We start from the raw sequence: 27,971 nt of genomic DNA, 5'->3' as shown, positions 1-27,971 counted from the left end.
TCGCAGACCCACTGGTCAGAGAGCAGGGAGGTTTCACCAAATTGTGAACCTGCAAGCCACCCCTCCCACCTAGAGACAGGGAGGGAAGGCTACATACATTGGCAGGATTTGGGTGCCGGTGTGATCGGCTTTCGCACCCAGGGACGGATTAGTCCCCCAGCTGGGCCTTTGACGGCCTGGGAGGGTTACCCATAAATAATACACACACATAGTGTGTATGTATATTATGTAGGTGTATGCACACATGCCTTGGAGGAAACCGGAGTACCCGGAGGAAACCCACGCAGACACAGAAAGCGACAATGCAAGCTCCAGGCAGATTGGCGTCAGTGTCCGGATTCAAACCAATGACTCTCTTGCTGCCAAGTAATGGAGTTAACTACTACACCACCGTGTGCATAAAACCATTCTGAAACAGAAGCCCTGGATAACAAGGGCGCACCATTCAATGAAGCATCACAGACCTATGAGGCCCTGGACCAGCTGGTCCGCTAGCCTAATAACGTCGGGAGAGAGCCGGTGCTCCTCCACTGTCTGATGCAAAATGCTCACTCCGTGAGTGACTGAGGCCCCAGGGTAGTGGCCAAAATAGGCCGCAAGTCAGACCCCAGCATGGTAAACATGCTGGGGTACTTCGGATCTTTTATCAGTCAGATCCATACAAGCGGGGGTTCCCGCAATAGGGAGAGTGGTCACCTATACAGGACACCCGGAGGGTCCACCACTGGAGAAGAAGCCCACCTTTTGAAAAGGCTCTCCTCAAAGGGGCACTGAACCACCCGGCAGTGAGGGACTACAAAAGCCCTCAGCGGCTTTTCTCATTCCGCCTCCTAGAAATTATCAAAGAAGGGCACAGAAGGAAAAAACCTACACAGAGCGGTCTGATTTGTGTGATCCAAAAAAGGCCGAGCCCTTGGCGGAAACCCAGCTGCATTATCCAGCTTAAGAGAGTCCCTTGCAGCAGTGAGAAGTGCACCCATAAATGCCTTATCCTGCTTTTTTTTTACTACCCAGGTACCTGGTCCATGGCTCCATAACAGAGCATTCCCCAGGGGATAACGGGGGAAGGGGGCACTGTTTTATCGCCCGTCCGCAGTCCACCCCCACCCTGGCACAAACGTGTCCAGGACTAACAATAAAACCTCTGTGGGAATCCCAGGTGCTAACACCTGCTGCCACCACCAGCAAAACCCCTCACAGGAAAGCCCCATACAAAAAAGAAAAAACACAGGCCAGATAACACAGTCCCCTCAGGAAGGCCCCCCCTGACAGCGGCAATGTTAGCAATGCAGCAAGGGAAAGGGAGCAGGGAAGGGAGGAGAAGAGGACCCCCGTACCCCAGGAATGCCCAGCCGTGCCAACCCACCGAAGCGGGAGGGACTGTACTTACCTGTCCGAGCGAGGACTCGCTGAAGAATTCCTGACAGAACTACAACCGCAATGGAGGTAGCTGTCGGCCCGGTCCATTGTGAGACAACACCACAGCCCAGTCATATGTGGACCTCGGAGCAAAGCTCACCGGCCACCCCAGGAGTCATGGGGTATGGCGTGGCAGACCCAGCCTCTTTGCAAAGGTGTGCCTATGCTTGCTGGTCGGACTGAGTAGACTACAAGGATCTTATTATCCAGCCTGTCTCTCAGCCGACAGTTGATAGAAGATTCTTCAAGAAAAAGTAAAATAAAATAAAATAAAATAACATTTCTCCTCAGGGCGCTGGGCCCAAAGGGAGCCATACGTCATTTTCCTTGCTAGGCAAAAATAAACTGAGGCTGCATGCTGCAGTGAGGAGGGTTATGTCTGGAGGGACCGCCCCCTGGGCGGGGCTGTTCAACTCTGTTAATGTAACATGTATTTAATTATCTAACTGCCTAGTCCTCTCCTGTAAACAGGGAACATAACCAACTTGTCAAGATTTAAGGAGCTGTGTCCGTCCATGGACGATAAGAGAAATATGTTTTTTGTTGTATTGTGTTTCCAAAAAAAGCCCAGGTCCAATTTTATGTGTGATGGGTGCATTGGCTTGAAAAAAAAATGGCCCCCCTTAACACAGCATGTGTTAGCATGCCTGTAGTAACCATGCTGGGATAAGGTCATCCAGGGCCAAGATGACAAACTGACCAATCCCCACATGATGTGCACACTCCATCGCCTTCTTTAGCTAGGATCCCCCTCTTAGCTACCACAGCACTTGTCTTAGCATCCATTTGCAGTTCCCGGTCCACTAATGTGATTTCATACGGGCATGGAAGTGCGTTGTCACATTGTGGGACCTGCTGTGTTTTCTCTGCCGGTTTCCTCATGCTGGTTGTGAATAGTGTCAGACCAGCAGGAGGCAAAACACAAGCAGGGGCACCAGGGGTGTTGCTAGGTTTTTGAAAGACCCGAGGTACCCCCGGACAGGGACACTAGAAGCAAGGTGTGGTGTACTGATGGTGTGACCACATTGCATTAACAGAGGGAAGGGTTTAAAGGGGTATAGGTGAATAGGACCTGAGAGTGTGTGTTGTATACATTGCACACTAATAAAGTGCTCCATGGTTGTTTATTTCTTTTAAAGTCAAATGTGGCAAACTATCAAAGGCAAAGAAATGAAATGTATATACAAAGGAACAATAGTCATGGGACTTGGAATGAAATGGTTTACTAACATCATCGCCGATTTAAAATTAGGGCAAAAATTAAAGCTTATTTATGAAAAGTATTATTTCATTTTCCTAAGTCATGCTAAAACCTGCCAGTTTGGTCAGCAGTTTAACCAAAAATATAATTTTTTATTTTTTTCTTATTTACAGCTGTGTCCAGGGAACTGTTCCCACATTGGTGTTAGATAATAGCAAAGCATTAGAAGCATCTTTCAGCATAAGCGCATTTCAGTTTCAAAATCAGGCCTATGTAAACCTTTTCTGTGATGTACGTTTGTGTGACAAGACCACTGAAACATGTTCTGGGGTAAGTGATCAATACATATTCTGTAATAAGAGGCTGAGGCTATTTGGCAGCAATGAATGTCTGCTGGCTAGGAGCACCATGCATACAGTATGGCTGATCATTGCAGCAAACACAGCTATTATTCCCTCCTATAAAGCCAGTGCTTGGGGTGTCTGCAGTTTGCCTTCCCACAGACCATTCATGTTAAGAGATCCAGCAGTTGCCACTTATTGGTTGTCAGATCTTCACTATCTGTGTATTTGTATATTACTGTCCATGGCCACCTGAAAGTGATTTTGCCATGACAGAAGTATGGGGGTTGCCCCCCCAAAAAAAACCTGCAAGACAAAGGAACAATGAGCTAGTATGCATAGCATGCTAGCTCATTATGTGTTACCTGGGATTGAAGCCCCCGCAGCAGTCCTCGTCCCCCTTCCGGCCGCCGACATCTCTCCCGGGGCTTACTTCCGGGTATCGCGGCTCCGGCGCTGTGATTGGCTGGAGTCGCGATGATGCACGCACACAGGAGCTGTGGGTAACGGCACACAGACTGAAGCAACGGTACATAGGTGCCATTGTTTCAGTTTACCCCAGTGCGCATGTGCCGATGACATCAGCACGGTGATATCTTCTAAACCGTGCAGGTTTAGAAGATATCCTGGGTAGCTACAGGTAAGCCTTATTATAGGCTAACCTGTAGCATAAAGTGGTTTTAAAGGGTGTACAACCACTAAACCCAAAAATGTAATATATTACCAATCATTCGATGTGGTGGCTGCATTAATTTTCTTTTCTTAGGCTTTTTTTCCCATTTGTTTTCACCTGGTGATCTGGCCAGCAACACATCTCCTGTATTAGAGTGAACCCACTCTGGATGAAGGAGCACATGGGGCACATTTGGACAGCAGCATTTTCAGTCTGGGGGGAAGAGAGTGTTAGATTGACTAGAAAATGTATATACACTAACAAATTGAAGCCAAATTCTGGCTAATACTTTAAAACTTATTACTGACAATCTATGTTTTTTGGTGTGCACTGTAATCAGTAACTTGATGTCACCGCAATCTCTTCCTCACTAAGGAGAGAGGCAAACATTATGCGTGCTTGCTTCTGAGCCCTGCTCTCTGTGTCCATAAGACGCACATTGGCCCCACCCCTGCTCCATCGTCACTGACGAGCCATTGGCTCCTACTGCTGCATCTGGGCCAGTGAGGAGCGAGAGAGCCTCAGCTCTCAGGCACATCACTGGGTCGATTAGGCTCCTGTGTGTTCTTAGGGGGATTGCGGGAGGAGCAACAGAGAGAAGGTTTTTTTTTTTTTTTTTTTTTATAAATTCTTTATTTTTCACATTGCACTGATATTATACAACAACACATATGTATACATTCATAGTTCTCTTCTACCTATGCAAAAAGTCATCCTTCAATATTGCCAGTCAATTCCTTCTCCCCTCGGCTCATTTACATTATTCTTAACATAGCATATTTTATATTCGTCCTACTCTTTGTTTTGCTCATACTTCTGATACACTTATGCTATACAACACCAGTGCAGTATCTTTTCCGTAACCTCCGCACCCAGTCTACTTAAATTAACCAAACACAATATAACAAACACAAAACACTGATAAAACACACCAAAAAAAAAAAAAAAGTATATTCAAATTTTTGGACACTGGGCTCCCCCCTTCCCACCCAGTCCCCTACATATCCACCTACAGGCTTTGTTCCCTATATTTAATATATGGTGCCCAAATCTCCCGATATTTCTCTTCTTGTTCTCTCAGTATCATGGTTAAACTTTCCATTTGCTGAATATCCGCTATTCTCCCCATCCATTGTGTTTTGGTTGGAGCTATCGTACTTTTCCAAAGGGCCGGGATACATGCTTTTGCTGCCGTAATCAAGTGCCTTATAAGAGAATTTTTATATTTTTCGTTAGATAGAGGGATATCATGAAGTAGAAAAGCTGATGGATTATCTCCCAAATATGTATCTGTAATTTCTAAGACTGTTTCTGACACCATTGTCCAGAATTCTTTCAGTCTGGGACATTCCCAAAAGATATGAAATATAGTACCCTCTGCGTTCTGACAGCGCCAGCATTGATTGGATACTTGCGGATATATCCTATTCAATACTGCAGGAGTTCTATACCACCTGGTCAAAATTTTATACCCTCCTTCCTGATACTTAGTTGCCATAGATGCTTTGTGTGCAAATAACAATATCTTCTTTTTCTGTATCTCCGTGAAGGTAGTACCCAGGTCCCTTTCCCACACCTGCAGAAAGGCCAGTTCTTGAGGGGCTTCTAAATCTATCAACAAAGCATATATAACTGAGAGTGAATGTCTAAATGGCTCTCTTTTTAAGCATATCTGTTCAAACCCAGAAGGTTTACGCATTCCTGCGATGCGTTGCCTAAATGATTGTAAAAAAGCATTAAGCTGTATTCTCCTAAAAGGATCAAGAGCCTCCGAAAATGCTCTTTCTATCTCTTCCCTATTCATTACCAGGTTTTCTCTAGAAAAGTGTGTCAACCTACTAATTCCCGGCCACCTTAATTCTCTAAAACTCTGATCTATCAACCCAGGCTCAAAACTTGGGTTTCCCAAGATTGGGATCATTGGACTTGGATGTGTCGACATCTTTGTTTTCTTAAATATTTTCCTCGTCGTCTGGATTGTTGCCCCAATCGTGGGGTGTCTCTTCACCTCCTGTGGTATCTCTGCTTCTGAGAGCCACACTATTCCTTCTAAGGGTATAGTAGTTATAGTTTGTTCCAGCTGTATCCATGGTTTAGTAGCTCACCGGGTCCGGGAGGCCTACCCCTCCTCGTTCTTTGAGTAGAGTCAGAATAGCTCTACGTACCCTCGGGGGTTTTCCTGCCCAGATAAATCTTACGAATCTTGCCCTTAAATCTTTTAGAAAACCAGCTGATAACTTTACGGGTAGGGTCTGAAACAAATACAATATTCTCGGCATTATGTTCATTTTAATATTAATTTTTCCAAACCGGGTGAAGATTTCTTTCTCCCATCTCTGAAAGTCCAATTTAATTTGCCTAATCAGTGGTGCATAATTCAGTTCAAATACACGATTAAGCCTATTTGGTATTTTAGTCCCCAGATAGCTTATATGTAAATCTGTCCATTTAAAACTAAAGTTGTCTGCCAGCTGTTTTAACATTCCATTAATTCCCACTCCCATTGCTTCGGACTTACTGTAATTTACTTTGAAATTAGATATCTCCCCATACCTCCGTAACTCCAACAATAATGGCGGCAGGGATATCACTGGTGAAGTTATAAAAAACAGTAAGTCGTCGGCATAAGCTGCCACCTTGTGCTCCCTCCCTTTTGTTTGAATTCCCCTGATATCCGTATTAGCCCTTATTGTCCTTAAAAAGGGTTCTACTGTAAGAATAAATATAATGGGTGAGAGTGGACATCCCTGACGCGTTCCATTGCCTATCGGGAACGATTCAGACATAACATCGTTCACCTTCAATCTAGCTCTTGGGCATGAATATAAGCTTGTAATCCAATTCAACATCCCCTTTTTTATTCCTATCTTTTGTAAGACTGCTCTCAGGAATGTCCACTCCACCCGATCAAATGCTTTCTCCGCATCCGCAGATACCATCACTAATGGTTTCTGCTGGGAGTGGGATAGTTGAATGGCACTGAGGACCCTTTGTGTATTTTCCCTCCCCTCTCTGCCCGGAGTGAATCCCACCTGATCTGGGTGTATGAGGCCCGGGATAAATCCCAGTAACCTATTTGCCAGTATTTTCGTTAAGATCTTAAGATCAACATTTAACAATGAAATTGGGCGATAACTAGCACATTGGGTTGGATCTTTGCCTGCTTTTGGAATTAGTGTTATATGAGCCATCAGTGTCTCTCCTCTCATCTCCTGTCCATCTCGTATAGAATTAAATGCGGCAAGGAACTTCGGTGCCAGCCTCTCAGAGAAAGTTTTGTAGTATAACAACGTATAACCATCAGGACCTGGTGATCTTCCTGGTTTTAATACTTTCAGCGCTTCTAAGAATTCTTCTATTTTAATTGGCCCGTCAATATTTTCTGCCTCCTCTTCTGACAGCCCCGGCATCCCTGATGTTACTATGTAATCATTTATCTGTTGTTCTCTGCTTAGGGCAGATTGTTGGCCTTTTATGTTGTACAGCTTCAGATAATAATCCCTAAACGTCTTTGCAATATCCTGTGATGATTTAACTAGGGTATCATCCTGCTTTTTTATATGCTCAATATGATTCCTCGCCCTTGTCTCTCTCAGCGCATTTGCCAACATTCTACTCGGTTTATTTCCAAATTCATAGTATGCACGCTTACATCAAGTTAATTTTGCCCTCGCTCTCTCCGTTAGTAAAATATTTAGTTCTTCCCGTAAACTCGTAAGTTTATCCTCATTCCGTATAGTTTGGAGTTTCTTATGCGACCGCTCCGCTACTTTAATCTCCTCGATCAGCGCATCTAACTTTGCCCCAAAAATTAGTTTCCTACGTGCGCCAAGTGAAATAAGAATTCCTCTTATGTAACACTTGTGCGCTTTCCATACGCAGAGAGGACTTATTTCTTCTGATATGTTAGTTTCAAAGTAAGATTCAATTTCCTGTGCTATTTGATTTTCATACTCTGGATCCTTCAGGAGCATATCATTTATTCTCCAATGCCATTCACGGAGACTTAACTCTTCCCATTCCAAGATGCAGTTGGTGGGCGCATGATCTGATATCGTAAATGAACCTATGGAGGCCCCCACTACGCACGACAGAGCATTCTGTGACACAAAGACATAGTCAATTCTGGTATAAGTCTTATGTCTCGATGAAAAAAAAGTGTAATCTCTGTCGTGTGCATGGAGGACTCTCCATGTGTCCATCAACTGCAGATCCTGTAGCAGTCCCTTCACTCTTCGTATTTTTCCATATGATAAATGAGACACTCCCTTGGAAACATCCAGAGCCGGATCCAATACCAAATTCAGATCCCCACCCATTATCACTATCCCCTCCTTATTCTGATGTACTATATTCAAATATGTTTCCAATGCAGTGACTTGGTTTTCATTTGGCAAATACAAGTTTACCAATGTGACCTTTTGGTCGCATAACAGTCCTGTCACAATAAGGAGGCGACCCGAGAGAGAAGGTTTTTTAACCTTACTGCATAGAAGAATACAGTAATAACTTCTGACTTTACAACCACTTTAATAACAGCCTGGAATTGGGCTTTAGCTCTAAAAGCTAATTTTCTTCTCTTAATGCATTCTCTACATATCTCAGATAAGCAGGTCATCTGGATTTAGAGTCATGGTTTATGTTGGGTCGTCCTGTGGTCTTTCTTCAAGCTGGCTGGGAAATGTGCACATGCAACCGTATCTTCATAGGACTTATGGAGAAACCATTTATTTGGGATCCTGCAGGGCAATTTCTTTACCATTAAGACCTATGGAAAAACAAAATAAGCATTCATGACTTTAGCCCGCTGTCTGCTGAAAACGGCTCACAGGAGTGCAGAAGGAACTACACTCCTGTGATCCATAGGAGAAGTACAATCAAATGAGCTTTGGCCGTACTTCTTTAATAGGCAGATCTTATATTGCTTAGTTGACAAGTATTTCTATGCATATAACAGTCAGAGTTTAATTTTATTTTACATGGGACAAGAACCATGGGCCAGATTCACAAAGCACTTACGCCGACGTATCTAGAGATGCGCGGCGTAATTGAAAAATGCGCCGTGCGTATTTTTGCGCCTGATCCCCAAACGAAATACGCCTGAAAAACATTTTTTTACGTCCTACCTAAAACAATTACACCAGCGCTTCTTCGAGCGCAGAATACGCTAGACACACCATTGTTTTGCTAGGCAAAGATGCAAATGAATTAAGTGTGTGCGGCGTAGGCTACGCCCTGTGCGCATATGTTAGTTTCCCGGAGTAAAGTTACACTTTATAAAAGCTGCCCTAACTTTGCTCCAGCCGTGTAAATGTCAGCTAAAGCAACACCATTAAGGAAGAGCTGAGCAAACACACTTGCCGGACTACAATCTGCATGCCACCATGCCAGGGGCATCCATGCTCATAACTATACTAGTGACTTTAGTAACCGAGGGTACCCCCTCTTCTGAGGGAACAGCAGTCAGGAGACGCCTCGCAGAATGCATCTTTGCACAGTAAACACACACATTAATCATGGCACAATGAGAATGCATGCATGCACACCCACTGTGGTCCCTAGCACAGACACATCACATGCACATCTAATTGGATTGGACCCTAGAAAACCACATGGTATTAGGGAGCAGTAACGCCACGCCACGGCTCCAATTTTGTCACTGTGCATTCATACACCATTCACATGGACCTGGGATCACTTCTCCCTGGTCCTGGGGATCCCTAATCCACCAAAACTGAGGGTGACACCCTTTTTCACCAGGAATGTCACCCCACATTCATACATCATTCACACACAAAAAACAAATCAGAATCACAAAAAAAAATCAGGAAAAAAATATAAAAAAAATAAAAGTACACCCAAAATCTCAATGGCGGCGGCGTGAGCTACGCCTGGGCCGGCCACGGGCACGCCCACGGCCCCTCAGGGGAGACTCATGGGAGGGTGAGGCAGGGGAAGGAGGAGCCTCCCCGGGTGACTGCCCACCTGCTGGCCTGCCCTCCAAGGCCACGACGATCCTGTTGAGGCCCAGAGTGAGGGCTGCCGTATTGGCCTGGACAGCCTGGGTGTTGTCCTGGACAGCCTGGGTCAGGGCAGTCACCTCAAGGGCCACGCCTGTTGTGGCGGCCTGCAGCTCAGAAAAGCAATTTATAAAAGCTAATGAATTTGTGCTGAAGTCACTCACTGAATCATTGATGGAGGCCAGGCTCTCCTCTATCTGGGCCAAAGTCCGGCTGACCTGACTCAGATGGTGGGTCTGAAGGGCCTGGTCCCTCTGCAGATTTGCAGGCAGGAACTCGGCTACCCCCCTGGTCTTCTGGGTGGCCTTCCTGCCTGCAGTTGAGGCTTGTGGCCTGGGAGGAGGGGAGCCCCCTGGGGGGGCAGCCCTGTTGGGGGAGGAGTGGGAGGGACTACCCATGATGGTGGCCTGACTGCCTCCAGATGAGGCTTGTGACCTGGGAGCAGGGGATCCCCCTGGGGGGGGCCTGTTGGTGGAGGAGTGGGAGGGACTACCCATGATGGTGGCCTGATTGCTGTCAGGCGCAAGGGAATCCTGATCCCAACACAACATCACTTCTCGGGCAAGCTCCATCGGATCATCCTCAACCTCCCCCCCTCATCCTCCTCCCCCTGAACCTCCTCATGAGGGGAGTTGTGGCCACTCCCCTCCCCTGAGGACTCCGGTCTTTCTTGGGGCTCCTCAGCAGCATGTTGTCCTGGGGGTGGTGCAGCCTGGCCTGATGGCCCAGCAACCTCCTGGCCTGATGGGCCAGCAATCTCCTGGCCATCTGTGGAGGACACAAAACATACATAGGAGGATCCACACACTTGGCACCACCCACACATGCTACTCACCAGATGGAAATCCAAAAAAACTTACCTGTTCTCACAGGATCATCAGATTCAAAGCCAGGCAGGCCCACCACTTGCTGGCTGTGGAAGAAACGGGCCACCGCAAGTTCCTCCTCAGTCCACCTTACGGGGCAAGGTGGGCCTCCTCCAGTGCCCCTGGCATGGGCTGCTTGCTTGGCCATCTTGTCACGGACCAAACTCCTCAGATCATTGATCTTCTTCTGAATCCCACTGGGGGTCCTTGTCTCCCCCCCCCCCCCTCCGCATTGATCCGATCAGTAATCTCTCGGATTATTGCCCTCTTCCTGGCCGGGGTGACGTCCCGGCTGTCGGGGCCATGCAAAAATCTCCCAAATTGGGTGATAGCCCTGGCCAGCAAGTGCTTCTCTCGCACCGAGAAGTTTAATTTTCTTCTCTTAGGTGCCATCTCAACAAACAGACACTAAATTCAAACAGAACAAACAAACACAAAAACACACAGAACAAACAGACAAAAAGACACAGAACAGACAGCCAAAAAGACACAGAACAGACAGTCAAAAAGACACAGAACAGACACACACAAAAATCAGACAGCAAAAAAACAAAAACACAAGCAGACAGCTAATACAAATTCAAACAAAAAACACAGAAGAAACAGACACAAAAAACACTCCGAAAATACACACACCTACTACAACCTCCTACTACAATAAATCTTTAATATAACACTACACTCACCAACAAACAGCCACAGACAACAGAGCAAAAGACACTTGCTTTAGGAAGGGAAACACAGGGATGTACTTTTGCAAGGGAAGTGCGTTTGTCTGGGGCCATTTAAGCACAGGGCGATTCTCAAACTAAGTATGCTTGGCCTTTTTCCTATCTCACTGATTGCGCCGAGCCGAGTTTTGCACATGCCCAGTGAGGTGCAGATTCGTGCACGCATGCGCAGTACGGCCGGCCTTTCATTTGCATGGGGTCACGGCTCATTTCAATGGAGCACGCCCACTTCCTTCCCACTTGCAATAACGACGCCTTACGCCTCGGTATTTACGTCGCGCTGGTGCAAATTTGGGCGCAAATGCGCTGTGGATACGGCACTTACGTCACAAAATTAAGGCGCCGTAACTTAAATGATATACGTTTGGAGTAACTTAATTTGCGCCGCTCTACGTGAATCTGGCCCCATATTCTTGATGTCCTAGTTTGCATAGCCATAGAGCATTTTAGAATGACCCATGATGTGTGTAAATATACTGTATATGAATGGAAGGACTGAACAAAAATACAGAATGGGGATCCTCTGGGTTCAATAAGCAGGGATCTGCTCCTAGCCAGCAAAAATAGGTGTACAATGTAAAATATATTTGTTGTTGTGGTGCATAAGAGCGTAATTTTTGCCTGCAGGAATGCAATGTATTCACAGTTTAACACACATGTACATGTATGGATGTATTTTTTCAATCTTAGAATTTGGGGTTTTAAAAATCATGCCTATATGGCTGTATGGATAGATGCTGGTACTGGCAATTACATTTGCTATCCTATTTATATATAATAAAACTCTAGAAACTCAGCATGATTTGTTATTTACAATTTAATATCAGACATGTCAACCAGTCAACAGTTTATGATTGTTTTGCTTGTTCTTCACAGTGTGGCGGTGCTAAATCCTCCAAAACAGCTTCTAATGAAGTAAAGATAGGTCTAGCCCTTGGCGGTATGTTACAATTACTATCATATACATATACACAGAAATGTTTTTAATTTGTCATGATATTATCATAAGACAGTCTTTAAATTTACTATTCCTATTTTTTATATTCCCTGCATATATAGTATATGGGTGTTTCTCAGCAAGTGAAATAAACATCTATAGTAAAACAACCCCATAGTGTCAGATGTAAAGTAGAGGACATGTCATTAAATCCAAACTCAAGTTCACATTGGCATTATCCCATAAATGAACATGGTACTGGTCTACGCGTTACGTGGGATCCCCCGCTTCTTCGGGACCATACGTATATTGCAAGTGTGTTATATATACAGAGGCCGGGATTCAGAGAGATCGGTGCATCTTTAGATAGGCGTAGCGCATCTCATATGCGCTACGTCGACGTAACATTGAGAGGCAAGTTGAGTATTCACAAAGCACTTGCTCCCATATTTACGCCGGCGTAACGTAAATGGGCCGGCGTAAGCCCGCATAATTCAAAGTAGCAAGGCAGTGGGCGTGTTGTATTATAATGAAGCGTGACCCCATGTAAATGCATGGCCGAACGAATGGCGCATGCGCGCGCATGCTCAGAATCACGTCAAATTTACTCCCTAAGATACACCGAGTCCATTCATGCGACGTGAACGTAACCTACGCCCAGCCCCATTCACGTACGACTTACATAAACGACGTAAAATATGATGGCTGTTCCGACGTCCATACCTTAACATGACTTGCCCCTGCTTTATGAGGGGTAAACTTACGCCGTACGTATGCCTTACGTAAACGGCGTAGCTTACTGCGACGGGCGCAAGTACGTTCGTGAATCGGCGTATCTAGGTCATTTACATATTCGACGCGTAAATCAACGGAAGCGCCCCTTGCGGCCAGCGTAAATATGCACCCAAGATACAATGGCGTAGGAGACTTACGTCGGCCGTATCTTGCCAAAATTCAGGCGTATCTGCTTTCCTGAATAAGCGTATAGATACGACAGCGCACATTTTGACTTACGACGGTGTATCTGGAGATACATCATCGTAAGTCCTTTCTGAATCCCGGACAGAGTTTCTTACTCAATATCATAAATCATCAAAACAGAGCAGAGGAATATAGGGCCTAATCCTCAAAAAACTGGCGCAACGTAACTTTTTCCATTTAAGTTACACCGCCGCAAAATCTCTAACTAAATCCACAAAGCACTTACCTAGAAATTTTGAGCGGTGTAACTTAAATCGGCCGTATTGCGCATGCTCGTGACGTCATTTTCCCGACGTGCATAGCGCAAAATTACGTTACGTCGGGCTTTGTGGATTGCGACGGGACAATAAAGTTGCGTCGGGTAAAAAAAAAGATACGGCGCCAAAAAAAAAATTAAAATTTAAAAAAAATCGCGAGCAAGAAAGGTCTGTTTTTACAAGGTGTAAACAGTTTACACCTTGTAAAAGCAGCCCTAATTTTGCGTTTGCAAAATAAAACTTACGGAGAAAAGACGAAGCTGAAAAGCTTCGTGGATCTCCGTAAGTCCTAATTTGCATACCCGAAGCAGCATTTCGACGCAAAATGCCCCCAGCGGCGGATGCGGTACTGCATCCTAAGATCCGGCAGTGTAATTCAATTACACATGTCGGATCTTCGTCCTAACTATGGGAAACGGATTCTGTGGATCAGTTCCATAGTTAGGACCAGGGATACGACGGAGTAACAGCAGTTACTCCGTCGTATCTCTTTTGAGGATTTGGCCCATAGAATTTGTCTCAGATGTTTTGCCCATAGTATATAGTCCGGACCTATAAAGGTAGAAGTAAACATAACTATCCAAGAGGGGAAAATAAATATCTGGTGTATAGTAATATACTCCGAACTATGTGAATCCCAGTATCTATTTAAGGCAGAGGGAATCCAAAATACCAAAAAAAACAGGCATCGCTGCAACAATCGCATATGCTGGTATTGTGGTAAGTACATATCCACCTCTCCTCTGGCAAAGTTCCTCACCAATGTCCATCTTTTAGCTCTCAATTTGTATTGTTTTTTATTGTTTTTGTTGTTTGATGTTTTTATAATTTTTTTGATACTATGTTAATAAATGTACCGAATTTTTGATCTATCTACTCTCTTTGGGCCAGATTCAGATCCATTTACGTTGCTCCACGGCAGCGTAACGTATCCCATTTACGTTACACCGCTGCAGGTTTACAGCGTAAGTGCCTGATTCACAAAGCTCTTACCTGTAAACTTGCGGCGGTGTAACGTAATTCCGCTCGGCGCAAGCCCGCCTAATTCAAATGGGGCGGGCACCATTTAAATTAGGTGCGTTCTCGCGCCGAACGTACTGTGCATGCTCCGTCGGGACAATTACCCCGACGTGCATTGCGCTAAATGACGTCGCACGGACATCATTTGTTTAGACGTTAACGTAAATGGCGTCCAGCGCCATTCACGGACGACTTACGCAAACGACTTGATTTTTAAATTTCGACGCGGGAACGACAGCCATACTTAACATTGCTTAGAACACCTAGGAGGTAGCCCTAATTTTACGACGCGTATCTCGACGGAAACAACGTCAATTTAGATCGGCGGGCATCGCTGACGTTCGTGAATTGCCGTAACTAGTAATTTGCATATTCTACGCCAACCGCAATGGCCTCGCCACCTAGCGGCCGGCCTAGAATTGCATCCTAGGATCCGACGGTGTAAGTCAATTACACCTGTTGGATCTTAGGGCTATCTATGCGGAACTGATTCTATGAATCAGCCGCATAGTTAGGACGGGCGGATCAGAGATACGACGGCGTATCAGGAGATACGCCGTCGTATCTCTTTTGTGAATCTGGCCCTTTGAGTCTATCTACTCACCTTGTTCCGTAATAGTCCTACTGCCCGTTTCCTTTAAACTTTGGGTTATTTGCGGTTTTGGGGTCCCTTGAGCCCTACCTCTATTTAATTAAGTCTAGGATGAATCTTACCACTATTAACTAAATAATGTGTATTTTACCCAAGAGGCTAACAATTAATTCAGCTCTCAAAGGGTGTTATGTATCAATATTTTCTAATTAAGAACTCTAATTACTTTAATATCGGGACAAGACTTGCCCTACAGGTTTGAATCAGTTTAGGGCTGTAGAAAAATAATTCCACTTCTTAGGCTACATTCACACCTCTGTGTGTTTGAAGCAGTATGTTACCATTCATTCTAATGTACGGTGGTGGGTAGTATGTGTAGGAGAGGAGTGCTGAGTGTATGAAGGTAGGTAGTATGTGCAGGAGAGGAGTGCAGAGTGTATGTAGGTGGGTATAGTGTGCATGTGAGGAGTGTGGAGTGTACAGCAGTGGGTAGTATGTGCAGGATGGTGTCAGTAGGGCAATGGACAGTGTCAGTAGTTCTTTATTTTTAATATTCTTTTTTTTATTATTCTTTTTTTTACAATTACATTTTTTTGTATTTTTTTTTTTCATTTTTTTAAAATGCTTTTTATTGGCTTGTTGTTTATTATTTTTTTCACAGTGCTTCTGGGGAAGGGGGTGGGGGGTGGTTATGAGGCAGTGGACAGTGTCAGTAGGGCAATGGACAGTGTCAGTAAGGTAGTGGATGGTGTCAGTAGATCATTTTTTACGTACTGATTTTTGTACAATTTAATTATTTTTTCACAATGCTTTTTGGGGGAGGGGGTTGAGGAAGTGGACAGTGCTGGTAGGACAGGGGGGGAGTAATTTTATATATTTTTTTACAATTCATTTTTTTATAATTTTTTTACAATTACATTTTCTTAGATTTATTGTATTTATTTATTTAATCAGCCCTGTTGGTGGGCTTTGGTGAGATATCATGGGTCTAAACAGACCCCTGACATTTCCCCTTTGAGACAGAGAAAGGGACTGAGGACCCAGATTCCCCAGTCCCTTTCTCAGCATTGAAGATTAATGAACAGAGACAGAGGCTCCTGTCCATTCATAAACTGAAGCAGAGTAAACACAGTTTACTCTGCTCAGTTTTCACAGGACACAGGAGCGTTCAGTAGCTCACTGTGTCCAATTTAGAACAGGAAGGTGCCAGTAAATTACATATTTACCGGTCCCTTCCTCCACTCTGCATCCTGACACATCTCCTGCAGCCAGTGGGAGAGGAGAGGAGAGAAGCCGGCTGCAAGGGGACAAGGGGGGTGGAGGAGGAGGACAGAGAGCCAGAAAAAACACGAGGGTGGAGGAGGACATGGAGGGGGGCCGGAGAAGGGGGACAGGGGGCCGGAGAAGAACACAAGAAATGGCCTGGGAATTATAGGTGCAGTGTGAGGGAGAGGAGGAGAAGCGGCTGTCATCTGAAAACCAATACAGGGAGATCAGTGCTCACAGCTGTTCCTTCTGCCACACCGAGCATTCCCAACTGTGAACCAGGGGACCATCCATATTGCCCAGGATCAGCCCTGCAGCCAGGATATCGGGCAGCACTCGTAGATGTCCGGGAGCCGCAGCCGAGATGCGGGAAAATTCCACACCACAGTTCCATGCGATCCAGTACAGTGCGTTTTTGCATGCACTGCTTTTGGTTCGATACAGTGCAATGACACCGGACTGAGTCACATCAGAATCACACAGGAACGAGGACTGTGTTCCTGTGCGATTCCAATGTGAACAGGCCCTAAATAAGTAATTTTTGATTTTGATGACATGAACCTGTGTTTTGTTCAAATACCCAGTTATGCTGCAAGGGTGGTAACCAAATACATTGAGGACTTTTCTACAGTGCTGTAGGCCACTTGCAGGAGCCCTAAACAGAGTGATACGATGCAGCATGTATTCACACACATGTATGGATGTATTTTTTCAACCTTAGAATTTTGGGTTTTAAAAATCATGCATATACATGTATGAATAGATGCTAGTACTGGCAATTACATTTGCTATGCTATTTTTAGACTTCTCTTCATGAACGGAGAGTTTCCGAGTGTCTCCGAGCATCTTCAAGTGTGTCAGAGCTTGAACCCCGCTCGTCTTGCAAGACAACGCTCACAAAGCGAGTCAGGATTAAAAAAAAAAATGCTTGTATTGCGAAACACTTGTAGACCACGTTACTCGCAATCCAAGGTTCCACTGTACTAGAGTGTTGTTACTGGAGTAGGTGCCCCAAAAGAGGATATTTCCTCACCTCTAGTTGTGACAGCTCACACTTTTTTGGATGTCCCCTCACTTTCTGTCTCTGACAATGGTCAGCAGGACAAACAGAGAATGAAATTTCCCCAGCAGAGACACAGACAGCTATAAAAACTTAAAGTGAAACTTCAATAATTTTTCATCTTTTATCTATTAAATCTTCTGCCTTAAATCTTCTGTTTTAAAGCGGGGGTTCACCCTAAAAAAAAATATTTTTTTCTAGCATGCCATTCAGCATAGTAGCGCGAGCTACAGTATGCCTTTATATATTTTGTTGGCGCCATACTCACTGTTTAATCGCGTACTAAAGTTTCAGGGAAATGGGCGCTCCTATGCAGAGGAAACGTGATTGACGACCGGCTATGGCGCGTCACGCTTCCCGAGAAGAGCCGAAATAGGACTTTGCTCTTCACGGCGCCTGCCCAGTCAGCTCCGATGTCTGTGCGCAGGCGCCGTGAACAGCCGAGTCCTACTCCGGCTCTTCTCGGGAAGAGTGACGCGCCATAGCCGGCCGTCAATCACGTTCCCTCTGCATAGGAACGCCCATTCCCCGCGGGGAGTCTGAAACTTTACTACGCGATTAAACAGTGAGTACGGCGCCAAAAAAATATATAAAGGCATACTGTAGCTCGCGCTACTATGCTGAATAGCATGCTAGAAACGTGTTTTTCAGGGTGAACCACCGCTTTAACTTTGGATAGTAAACGTTTTTTTCTGCCAGTAAATCCCTTATACAGCCCGGTTTCTTGTCTGGAAAAATGCCTAGGCATTTGACATTATGCACAGCTCTCACTCTCCTGAGAGTTTGCCAGGAAGGGAGGGGGGGGGGTGAGTCACAGGAGAGCCAATGAGAGCTGCAGAGCTGGAGGTGTGCCTCTGTGTAAATCCAGGAAGTGAACAGGCAGCAGTTTCAGCTGCCCACAGTTAAAATGAATGCAGCCAGATTCAGTGGGGGAGATTCAGATAGAGATACGACGGCGTATCTCCTGATACGCCGTCGTATCTCTGAGATCCGACGGTCGGATCTATGCGGCTGATTCATAGAATCAGGTTCCGCATAGATCTCCCTAAGATCCCACAGGTGTAAGTGACTTACACCGTCGGATCTTAGGCTGCAATTCCCCGCCGGCCGCTAGGTGGCGCTTCAGTTTTTTACGCGACGAATATGCAAATGCCGATTTCCGCCAATTCAGAAACGAACGCCCGCCGCTTTTTTTTTATGTCGCTTGCGTTCGGCTTTTTCCGGCGTATAGTTACCCCTGCTATGTGAGGCGTATCCTATGTTAAGTATGGCCGTCGTTCCCGCGCCGAGTTTTGAATTTTTACGTCGTTTGCGTAAGTCGCTTCAGAAAAGCGCTGGACGCAACTTACGCTCACGCCAAAACCAATGACGTCCTAGCGACGTCATTGGGAGCAATGCGCGCTGGGAAAATTTGCGGACGGCGCATGCGCAGTTAAATCGCTTATGTCGCTTGCGTTCGGCTTTTTCCGGCGTATAGTTACCCCTGCTATGTGAGGCGTATCCTATGTTAAGTATGGCCGTCGTTCCCGCCCTGAGTTTTGAATTTTTACGTCGTTTGCGTAAGTCGATTCAGAGGCGTATCCTATGTTAAGTATACCCCAGTATATATAAAATATATAAAATAATATGCAAAGTGGTTTGAGGGAAGCTTCAGAATGCCAAAGATGTTTTTATTACAAATTATGTGAGCAGACTGCAGTTCCTCTTTAACAAAGGATCCAACACTCCCCTACTCCATTGAAGACTAAAACTTTTTTTACATACATTTTATTTAACTGAATCGACTTATCCTGGTTTAGTATTACACTTATTGGTTTTGATATTGAATAATATTAATCAACATTTCTTTAGAATTTCATTAATTATTGTTTTGTATTTGATGCAGGTAATTTGGACTTTGTGGACAGCGCTGGAAAACATACAGGTAAGATTTACAGATGAAGATATATATGATAATGCAGCATAGAAGAATTAGATGTCAGTTTAGAAGTCTGACAAGGCTGTCCCTGCAGCTCTTCTGCCGCAAAGAATCCTTTAGTAATTATGGTGCTGTTTCCCAATTTAGCTAGTCATTTATCATCTGAGCTCTTAGCCAAAATTATAGAAGGGGTATTGCTGGGATCTACTTTTATTCCAGTGATTCTATATTAGCCCTTGCATTTCAGTTATTTTAATATGAAATAGCTTGCTATTTCATACAAAACTAACCTATAGAACTATAGTTGCTCAATACTGTAAGTCATTATACATTGGCTGGGTGTTTGCTTCCCCTTGATGTTTGGTCAGGAAGGACCAGCAAAATCATTTTCATCTCTAGCATTTATACTGGCTGAGGAAGCAAAAACTGTTTAGTATATTAGAACGCTATTAAAAACTAGAAAAAAAATAATCTAAAATACATACAAAGAAATAAATGAAAGGTGTCTTTCTTGCTTTAACTGCTTGAACCATTATAGAGAAAACTATTAGGTAGATTCAGTAAGGCCTCGTACACACGACGGGACATGTTCGATGAAAACGGTCCGCGGACCGTTTTCATCGGACATGTCCGCTGGCAAATTTTGGTCTGATGGCTGTACACACCATCAGACCAAATTTCCCACGGACAGCGAACGCGGTGACGTGGCCGCGAAGGTCAATGCTTCCAGGCATGCGTCAAATCACTTTGACGCATGCCAGGGCTTTCGGCCGAGCGGACATGTCCGTTGAGTCGTACAAACGACCGAACTTGTCCGACGGACAGGCTTCCAGCGGACATGTTTTTTAGCATGCTAAGAAACATTTGTCCGCTGGAAATCTGTCCGATCCGCCGGAAAATTGTCCGGTCGGCCGTACAGACGACCGAACATGTCCGCGGAAACTGGTCCGCGGACCAGTTTCAGCAGACATGTTCGGTCGTGTGTACGAGGCCTAATGCCGCGTACACACCATCACTTTATGTGATGAAAAAAAAACGACACTTTCTGTGAAGTAAAAAATGACGTTTTTGAAACTTCAATTTTCAAAGACGAAGTTGCCTACACACCATCGTTTTCTCACAATGATCTTGCAAAGTGAGGTTACGTTCCACCACGTTTTACCATTGAAGCTCGCTTCATAAGTAGCTTCTGGGCATGCGTGGATGAAAAAACGTCTTAGAAAACGACGTTTTTTGCTACACACGGTCAATTTCTGTGAAGTAAAAAGTGCACTTTTGAAAAACGACACATAAAATTGAAGCATGCTTCAATTTTTTTTGGTCGTTTTTTACAAGACATAAAACGACGTTTTCCCCCACACACAGTCAATTAAAGTGACGTTTTTAAAAACATCATTTTTTTTCATCACATAAAGTGATGGTGTGTACGCGGCATAAGAGTTAGGCCGGCTTATCAGTAGATAAGCCGACCTAACTCAGAATCTACGCCGACTTATGTTTAAGTTTATGCTCAAACAGAGATACGCTTAAACATATCTAAGATAAGACGGCTTGCGCCGTCCTATCTTAGATTGCAATATTTTGGATGGCCGCTAGGTGGCGCTTCCGTTGCGGTCGACGTAGAATATTTAAATGAGTAGATACGCCGATTCACGAACGTACGCCCGGCCGACGCAGTACTTTTACGCCGTTTACGTAAGAGATAGGCCGCGTAAAGTTAGAGCTAGGCCCTATTGGAATAGTAATGTCAAGTATGGCCGCCGTTCCCGCGTCGAAATTCGAATTTTTTACATAGTTTGCGTAAGTCGTCCGTGAATCGGGATTTACGTAGTTTACGTCCACGTCAAAATCAATAGGCCCGTGCGGCGTACTTAGCCGCAATGCACATTGGGAAATGTAGGCGCCCGGCGCATGTGCAGTTCGCAAGAAACGTAAGGTCAAGCCCCATTAACATACAACACGCCCCCCTCAAACACATTTGAATTAGGCGCCTTACGCCCACCGATTTAGGCTACGCCGCCGTAACTTAGCAGGTAAGTACATTGTGAATCATGTACTTGCCTAGCTAACTTGCGGTGTCGTAGCTTAAATGCCTTAAGCTACGCCGCCGCAAAGTTAGGCATAGGTACCTGAATCTACCAATAAGTATCTAAGTCCATTAACCACTTCAGCCCCAGAATTACCTGGCTATTTTTTGCGATACGGCATTGCGTTGCTTTAACTGACAATCGTGAGATGTTGTACCCAAACAAAATTGACGTCTTTTTTTCCCCACAATTCGAGCTTTCTTTTGGTGGTATTTGCTCATCTCTGCAGTTTTAATTTTTTTCGCTATAAACAAAAAAAGAGCCATATTTTTTAAAACAAAACAATATTTTATACTTCATCAGTTTAGGCCAATATGTATTCTTCTACATATTTATGGCAAAAAAAATAAAATATATCACAATAAGTGTACATTGATTGGTTTTAGGGGTGCGACGGATCAAAAAACTCACAGATCGGATCGATCCTCGGATCAGGAGTCACGGATCGGATCATTTTCGGATCAGCAAAAAAAAAAAAAAAGACAAATCGTGTTACACCCACCAGAGTTTTATATTTCATAGTTATTTTCAACACAAAATGGAGCTTATGTGCTTAAATACAGTATATGTAAATCCGACGGACTGTTTACATGTTACATTTTAAAAGCCGCAGCAAACCTGCTGACCTTACATGGTTGCTAATGTGACAGAACACCTCTGATTTTCACATTTAACTAAATGTTAAATGTGAAAATCAGAGGTGTTCTGTCACATTAGCAAGCATGCAAGGTTTGCTGTTGCTTTTAAAACTAAACAGTCCGTTGGATTTCTAAATACTGTATTTAAGCACATAAGCTCAGTTTTGTATTGAAAATAACTATGAAATATATGATCTGACACACACAGCAGGGCTCTTCCTCCACCTGTCAGTGATTATTGTGGGGTATGATGGTGTCCCCATAGTGTGTGTGTGTGAGTGTGTGATGACAGGGAACACGGTGTGGAGGGGAGGGATGTGTCAGGCTCATACAATGTATTCACTATTCACTACCTTATGTGTTCTGCTCTCTGATGGTCTCCTCGTCCAGTGCTGGGGATGCCGAAGAACATCCTCCCCCGTCCAGGAATACAATCACAAACACTCGGCCTCCCCCTCCTCCCCCCCGGGCTCCGCAGCACATCTCCTTTTCCCTTCACACACAGCTCCGGCCAAAACACACACACGCTGCCTGCTTGTAACGCGCCCGCTGATTGGTTTGGAGGCAGGGCAGCTCTGGGTCATCGCTTCTGTTAAGCATCCTGATCCTGAGTGCTAGTGTTTCGTTTCCCGCCTCCTCCTTTCCTGTCAGTCAGTGTACTGCAGTGTACTGCAGTGAGAGGAGGCTGAGGGAGCTCACAATCTACGGATCACATGTGTGCCGATCCAAAAAGGTTGATCCGTGCGGATCACGGATCAATGACGATCCGTTGCACCCCTAATTATATATACATATACAGCGATTCGCACAGGAGAGCCAACCTGCCGCCATATATGTATGTGAGCCAGTCGGGAAGTGGTTAAAGATTAACTCTTGCAGTGGTGCCCCCCCCCCCCATGTACTTCTTAGCACAGCATTGGAGGAAGGCTGCTGGAGGAAGGAATAAAGAATAAATATTACAGTTTATTCCTCAAGCCCTAGACCTAATCCATGCAAAGCAGGGAGGCCCCATTGCAAGGGTTTTATTTTTTCTCGTGCCTTTAAAGCAAAGAAGAACACAGCGCAACAAAACAACTTCTATTCAGGACAATGTTATTTCTTTCATAAAACAGCAATGTCCAGTCAACTTTAAATTCATTTAAAAAGCTTTCTAATTTTCCAAAAAATGTTCAAATAAAACCAGAGAGAAATGTTGTAATCTATTGGTATATTCCAACTAAATATTAAAATCAGAGGATCAGCAGCGCAGCCAGAAACTAGCATTTTCAGATGGAGGGAGGCATTGTCAGCTCCTATTTTTCATTCATTGTCAATGTCCTTTTATAGAGGTATGAGTCATTATTAATACCAGCAGCAGTGTCTGTACCTTCCCAATTGGCTGTTTTGAAGCCTGTTTGGGGAATGGTGGACCCTGAGAAATCCTTGGATTTTATGTGATAGAGGTCTATTCTTGAAAACAATGGGGACAACAGGTTCAGGTGGCAACTTATAGGGAGTTTCCCTATTTTTTTTCTCATTGTTATAAATAATTAAGTGGAAGGACCCCTACGAATAGGACTAAAATACAAGTTTATATTTAATCAAAAATTCTCCCAGCCTCCCTCCCTATTGCCCTCATCAATACAATCCGCTAGGTTGTATTTACCTCCTCCAGCAGCCTCTATGCCATCTGCTGCCTGGCCAGTAAAATCTAGTAGTGGGCTGCCCATGTCTGCACACTAATGTCCTATAGACTTGGATGGGAGGTTGCTCCTGTAGCATGGGTACATCTTTTTCAAGTCTATGGGACCTAGTGTTTCCTACAGTCTTCCTGAAAATTAGAAAAATATTATCGTATAGTTGTCTTCTAGTGCCTCCAAAAAAGAAGACATGTATGAATATTAAAGACACATACAGTTTAAGACATTAAACCATTTTTTTATGTTTTTAGTACCTTAAACATATTTTCCTTTCTCTCTAGCTGCATCCTGGGCTCTTCTGGCTGGAATTCAACTAGCTATTGTGTTTATCAAGTTCTTCTAAGAACATCTAAAATCACCTTTTTGTGGTCAGCCACAGCATATATACTAAATTAAATCTGAAGGCAAATCAGTTTGATTTTTTTTTCTGTGCTGGACTGTGATATTGAATTCTATTGTATTTATGCTCTTTGTATGGTATGTCTTGCTTTTATGAGGTGTCTGTCCATTCTAGTGTCTGAGCCAGGAGCTAAAAATGTTGTCTTGTATCGCAGAAGAAGTCAAGATGCACATACAACAATATTTCTCAGACCACAAACCCACAGACACTTCCCAGGCAATTACATGGGAAGCTCACAAATGTGTGATTAGGGGTGTTCTCATTGCAGCCGCTGCCAAACGTAAACGGGAAAGACAGAAGCAACTCACAGAACTGACCACCCAAGTTCAGAAGCTAGAGCGCGCTCACAAACAGGCGCAACTCCTTGACACATACCAATCCCTTATAAAAACTAAACTGTATAAGGGATTGGCACTTTTGAAGGCACTAGGCATAAAAATAAAACACAAATATATTTTATCCCCAAAACACTTCTATGACAGCTCATATAACAGTAATCCCTAAACCAGGAAAGGATGCCACCCTAGTCTCCAATTATAGACCAATCTCATTGTTAAACGTAGACCTAAAGTGGTACGCCAAAATGTTAGCCAATCGCCTACTTTCCTTGCTTCCTCAGCTCATCTCTCTCGACCAAGTTTGCTTTGTACCAGGCAGGGAAGCAAGAGTCAACACATTGAAGGCAATCAATATCCACCACTAGCTAACAGCTAACAAACACCCAGTCTTTCTCCTTTGACTCGACGCAGAGAAGGCATTCGATAGGGTGGCATGGGACTACATGGCAGATACAATAAAGGCCATTGGCCTCCCCCAGAGAATGCTAAACTTTATACTGACGCTATACTCAAACCCCACAGCAAGCATTTGCGTAAACGGCCACCTATCGGATGCCTTCTTGATCTCAAATGGAACGCGTCAAGGATGCCCTCTCTTCCCCCTGATATTCATCCTCACCCTTAAACCACTATTCTGACGCCTCAGGGCAAACCCCGATATCAAAGGAATTACAATAGCTGACCACATCTACAAACTAGCTGCATTTGCGGATGATATCCTTCTCTTTCTCACAGATCCGCGCATAACAATCCTGAACCTACTCAAAGACCCAATATCACTTTAAAATCTCTAAGTAACTTACACATCAACTTCTCTAAATCTAATGCTGCATACACACCATCACTTTAAGTGATGAAAAAAACGACGTTTTGAAAAACGTCAATTAAAATGACCGTGTGTGGGGGAAAACGTTGTTTTATGTCTTGTGAAAAACGACAAAAAAAAATTGAAGCATGCTTCAATTTTTTGTCGTTTTTCAAAACGTCGTTTTTTTTGTGTAAATTAAAATGATAGTGTGTGCAAAACGACGTTTAAAACAACGTTTTTAAACCCGCGCATGCTCAGAAGCAAGTTATGGAGCTAGCTTCAATAGAAAAGAGTGCTGAACGTAACCGCGCTTTGCTAGAGCATTTTGAAAAAACGATGGTGTGTAGGCAACGTCGTTTTTGAAAATGAAGTTTCAAAAACGTTGTTTTATTTCATGATTTAAAACGTCGTTTTTTTTCATCACATAAAGTGATGGTGTGTACGCGGCATAAGGCTCTGAATGTCTCACTTCCCTCAGACACATATCAGCAATGCCAATCCGATTTCAGATTTAAATGGAACAACCACATGATTACTTACCTAGGCATCCAAATACACTCATGCCTTACAGACCTGTACTCCAAGAACTACCTACCAATACTGAAGAACATAACAGAACATAACAGTCATGGTCCTCTGGTCTCTTTTCATGGTTCGGCAGGGCTTCTATTATTAAAATGAACATCATACCTAGAGTATTGTACTTACCGGTACTACAAACTATCCCGATAAAACTTCCTCCCACCTTCTTCTTAACATACCAGAAGGCTTGCACAGACTTCATATGGGGCACCAAACATCCAAGACTTAGCTATTCCAGACTGACAATCCCCAAACTTAAAGGAGGAATAGGTCTACCAGACCTCCAGAAATATCATAAAGCTTGCCATCTGACCAGGATCATAGATTGGAAGATCCATTCTAAGGTTAAAGAGTGGGTACGGTTAGAACATGCCATATCCCCTTCCCCACTATTCCAAATCCCTTGGATTGCCCCAAAGCATAACCCTCCGACATGCAAAAATCACTAATAATTCCAACTCTAACCTCCTTCCAAGAAACTTGCCGGAAACACAATATCTTTTCTTGATTTTAGGTCCAATGAAACCACTTCGCCACAATCCAGATTTCCCTCCAGGCACGTCCACCTCTTTCCTTTCAGACTCCTGGCCACACAACACCATACCAGCAAAGCAATTTTTTGCTTACTTAATCCCAGCTAGCCACCCAGATGACTAACCACACATTCCCATTTTGGACATACATACAGATTCGAAACGTCCTTGAAAAACCTAACCCCCGACCTGACTAGTACCGACAGACCACCCCTTTTGAGTCGCTATGCCTGAAATCGGAACCCCAAACTCACCTAATGTCCTACACATACACCCTACTTTACTGGTCATAGACCCAAATCTAACTTAGCTAGCCGCCAGTGGGAACAAGAACTCGCCATTGATCTATCGGATCAAGAATGGGAAAATATCTACACATGTATGCACAAGGGGACAGTAAACGTCTATGCACAAGAGAATGCATTCAACAATTTTTCAAGATGGTATACACAGAATATTCCCATCACTTTCCTCATAATGCTGGAGATGTGAAGAGGAGCTGGGTTCGCTTCTTCACATCTGGTGGAACTGACCTAAGATACAACCCTTCTGGAAGGAAGTACACAGACTCATGAACCAAATTACCACTTACACTCTTGATTTTTCCCCAGCGCAATTTCTGTTGTTACACCACTCCTCGATGCCCAGAAACGCTTAGCTTCGCTCACTTGCCATGCACATGGTGAATGCAGCAAAAATGTGCATCCCATCCAACTGGTGCTCTCCGGAGCCACCATTTGTAGTCAAATGGTTTGCACATATACAAAAAACAGCAGAAATGGTGGGCCTTATACACCAAGCAAGTGACACCCCCTCCAAATTTGGAAAAGTATGGTCATGTTAGCAACACGTTGTCACGACAGACGAATATAAGCAACTTAAGGCCTGCAGTAACCTAAATGTTGCGGCGGGTGAGTGAGGAAGGGATGTAGAAATCTGAGACCCCCCCAGCCCTCCAAAACACCTCTAACCACTCCCTGTGACTCCTAGCTCCACACTAATAACCACATGTTTAGAATACCCATATTTCGATCCCAACACATATGCACTTATATCAGTTAGCATACACAACACAACATAAACAAACAGTCTGTGAAAGAATAGAATAGTCTCTGAAAGAATAGAATAAACAGAGACTTAGCAGTTAAGGAGCGACACCACTCCAAAGCTATGCTACTCCTAACATTACTAGAAAATAAACTAACTTGAACTGAACTACCTAAGTGACCAGTGACCTAGTGATAGGAGATAACAAATATTGTCATATGTAGCCTCTTTCATACGAATACGTTTTGTTATATATACGTCTACTAAAGCAGCTGCGTCCGTACCTGTATTTACAAATGTTATGTCTTTTATAACCAAATAAAAGTTATTGGGAAAAAAAATGTTATCTTGTATTTTAACAAAAATAAAAATCTGCGATCATTATTGTTGTGTAATGGTATCAGCCAAATGATCAAACCATTGGTGATATGCAATTTCTACTTTACTAAACAATGGTAATCAACATAACATTGCATAGGGGATATCACATGAGCAGGGGAGTGTAGTATAGAACATTAAAGGGTAACTCCACTTTCGTGGGGGAAAAATAATCTAGCGTATACAATTGTGACCCAAG

At 44.0% G+C, this 27,971-nt stretch overlaps 1 protein-coding gene across 1 annotated transcript in view; it reads left to right on the top strand.

The window, feature by feature from the left end:
- The window catches only part of LOC120927311 (uromodulin-like), a 74,822-nt gene extending 50,292 nt beyond the window's left edge, over positions 1-24,530 (top strand). Inside the window, exons 8-11 of the mRNA XM_040337895.1 lie at positions 2,794-2,950; positions 12,128-12,191; positions 19,250-19,288; positions 23,968-24,530. Of these exons, the coding sequence (XP_040193829.1) occupies positions 2,794-2,950; positions 12,128-12,191; positions 19,250-19,288; positions 23,968-24,029 (322 nt within the window). The 3' untranslated portion in view covers positions 24,030-24,530. The remainder of the gene's footprint in view (positions 1-2,793; positions 2,951-12,127; positions 12,192-19,249; positions 19,289-23,967) is intronic.
- The last annotated feature ends 3,441 nt before the right edge of the window (positions 24,531-27,971 follow it).

Source organism: Rana temporaria, chromosome 2 (genome assembly GCF_905171775.1).
Source record: "Rana temporaria chromosome 2, aRanTem1.1, whole genome shotgun sequence".
In the NCBI taxonomy this organism is placed as follows: Eukaryota; Metazoa; Chordata; class Amphibia; order Anura; family Ranidae; genus Rana; species Rana temporaria.
Note: the sequence above shows the minus strand (reverse complement) of the source record. Positions and strands in the feature narration are given on the sequence as shown.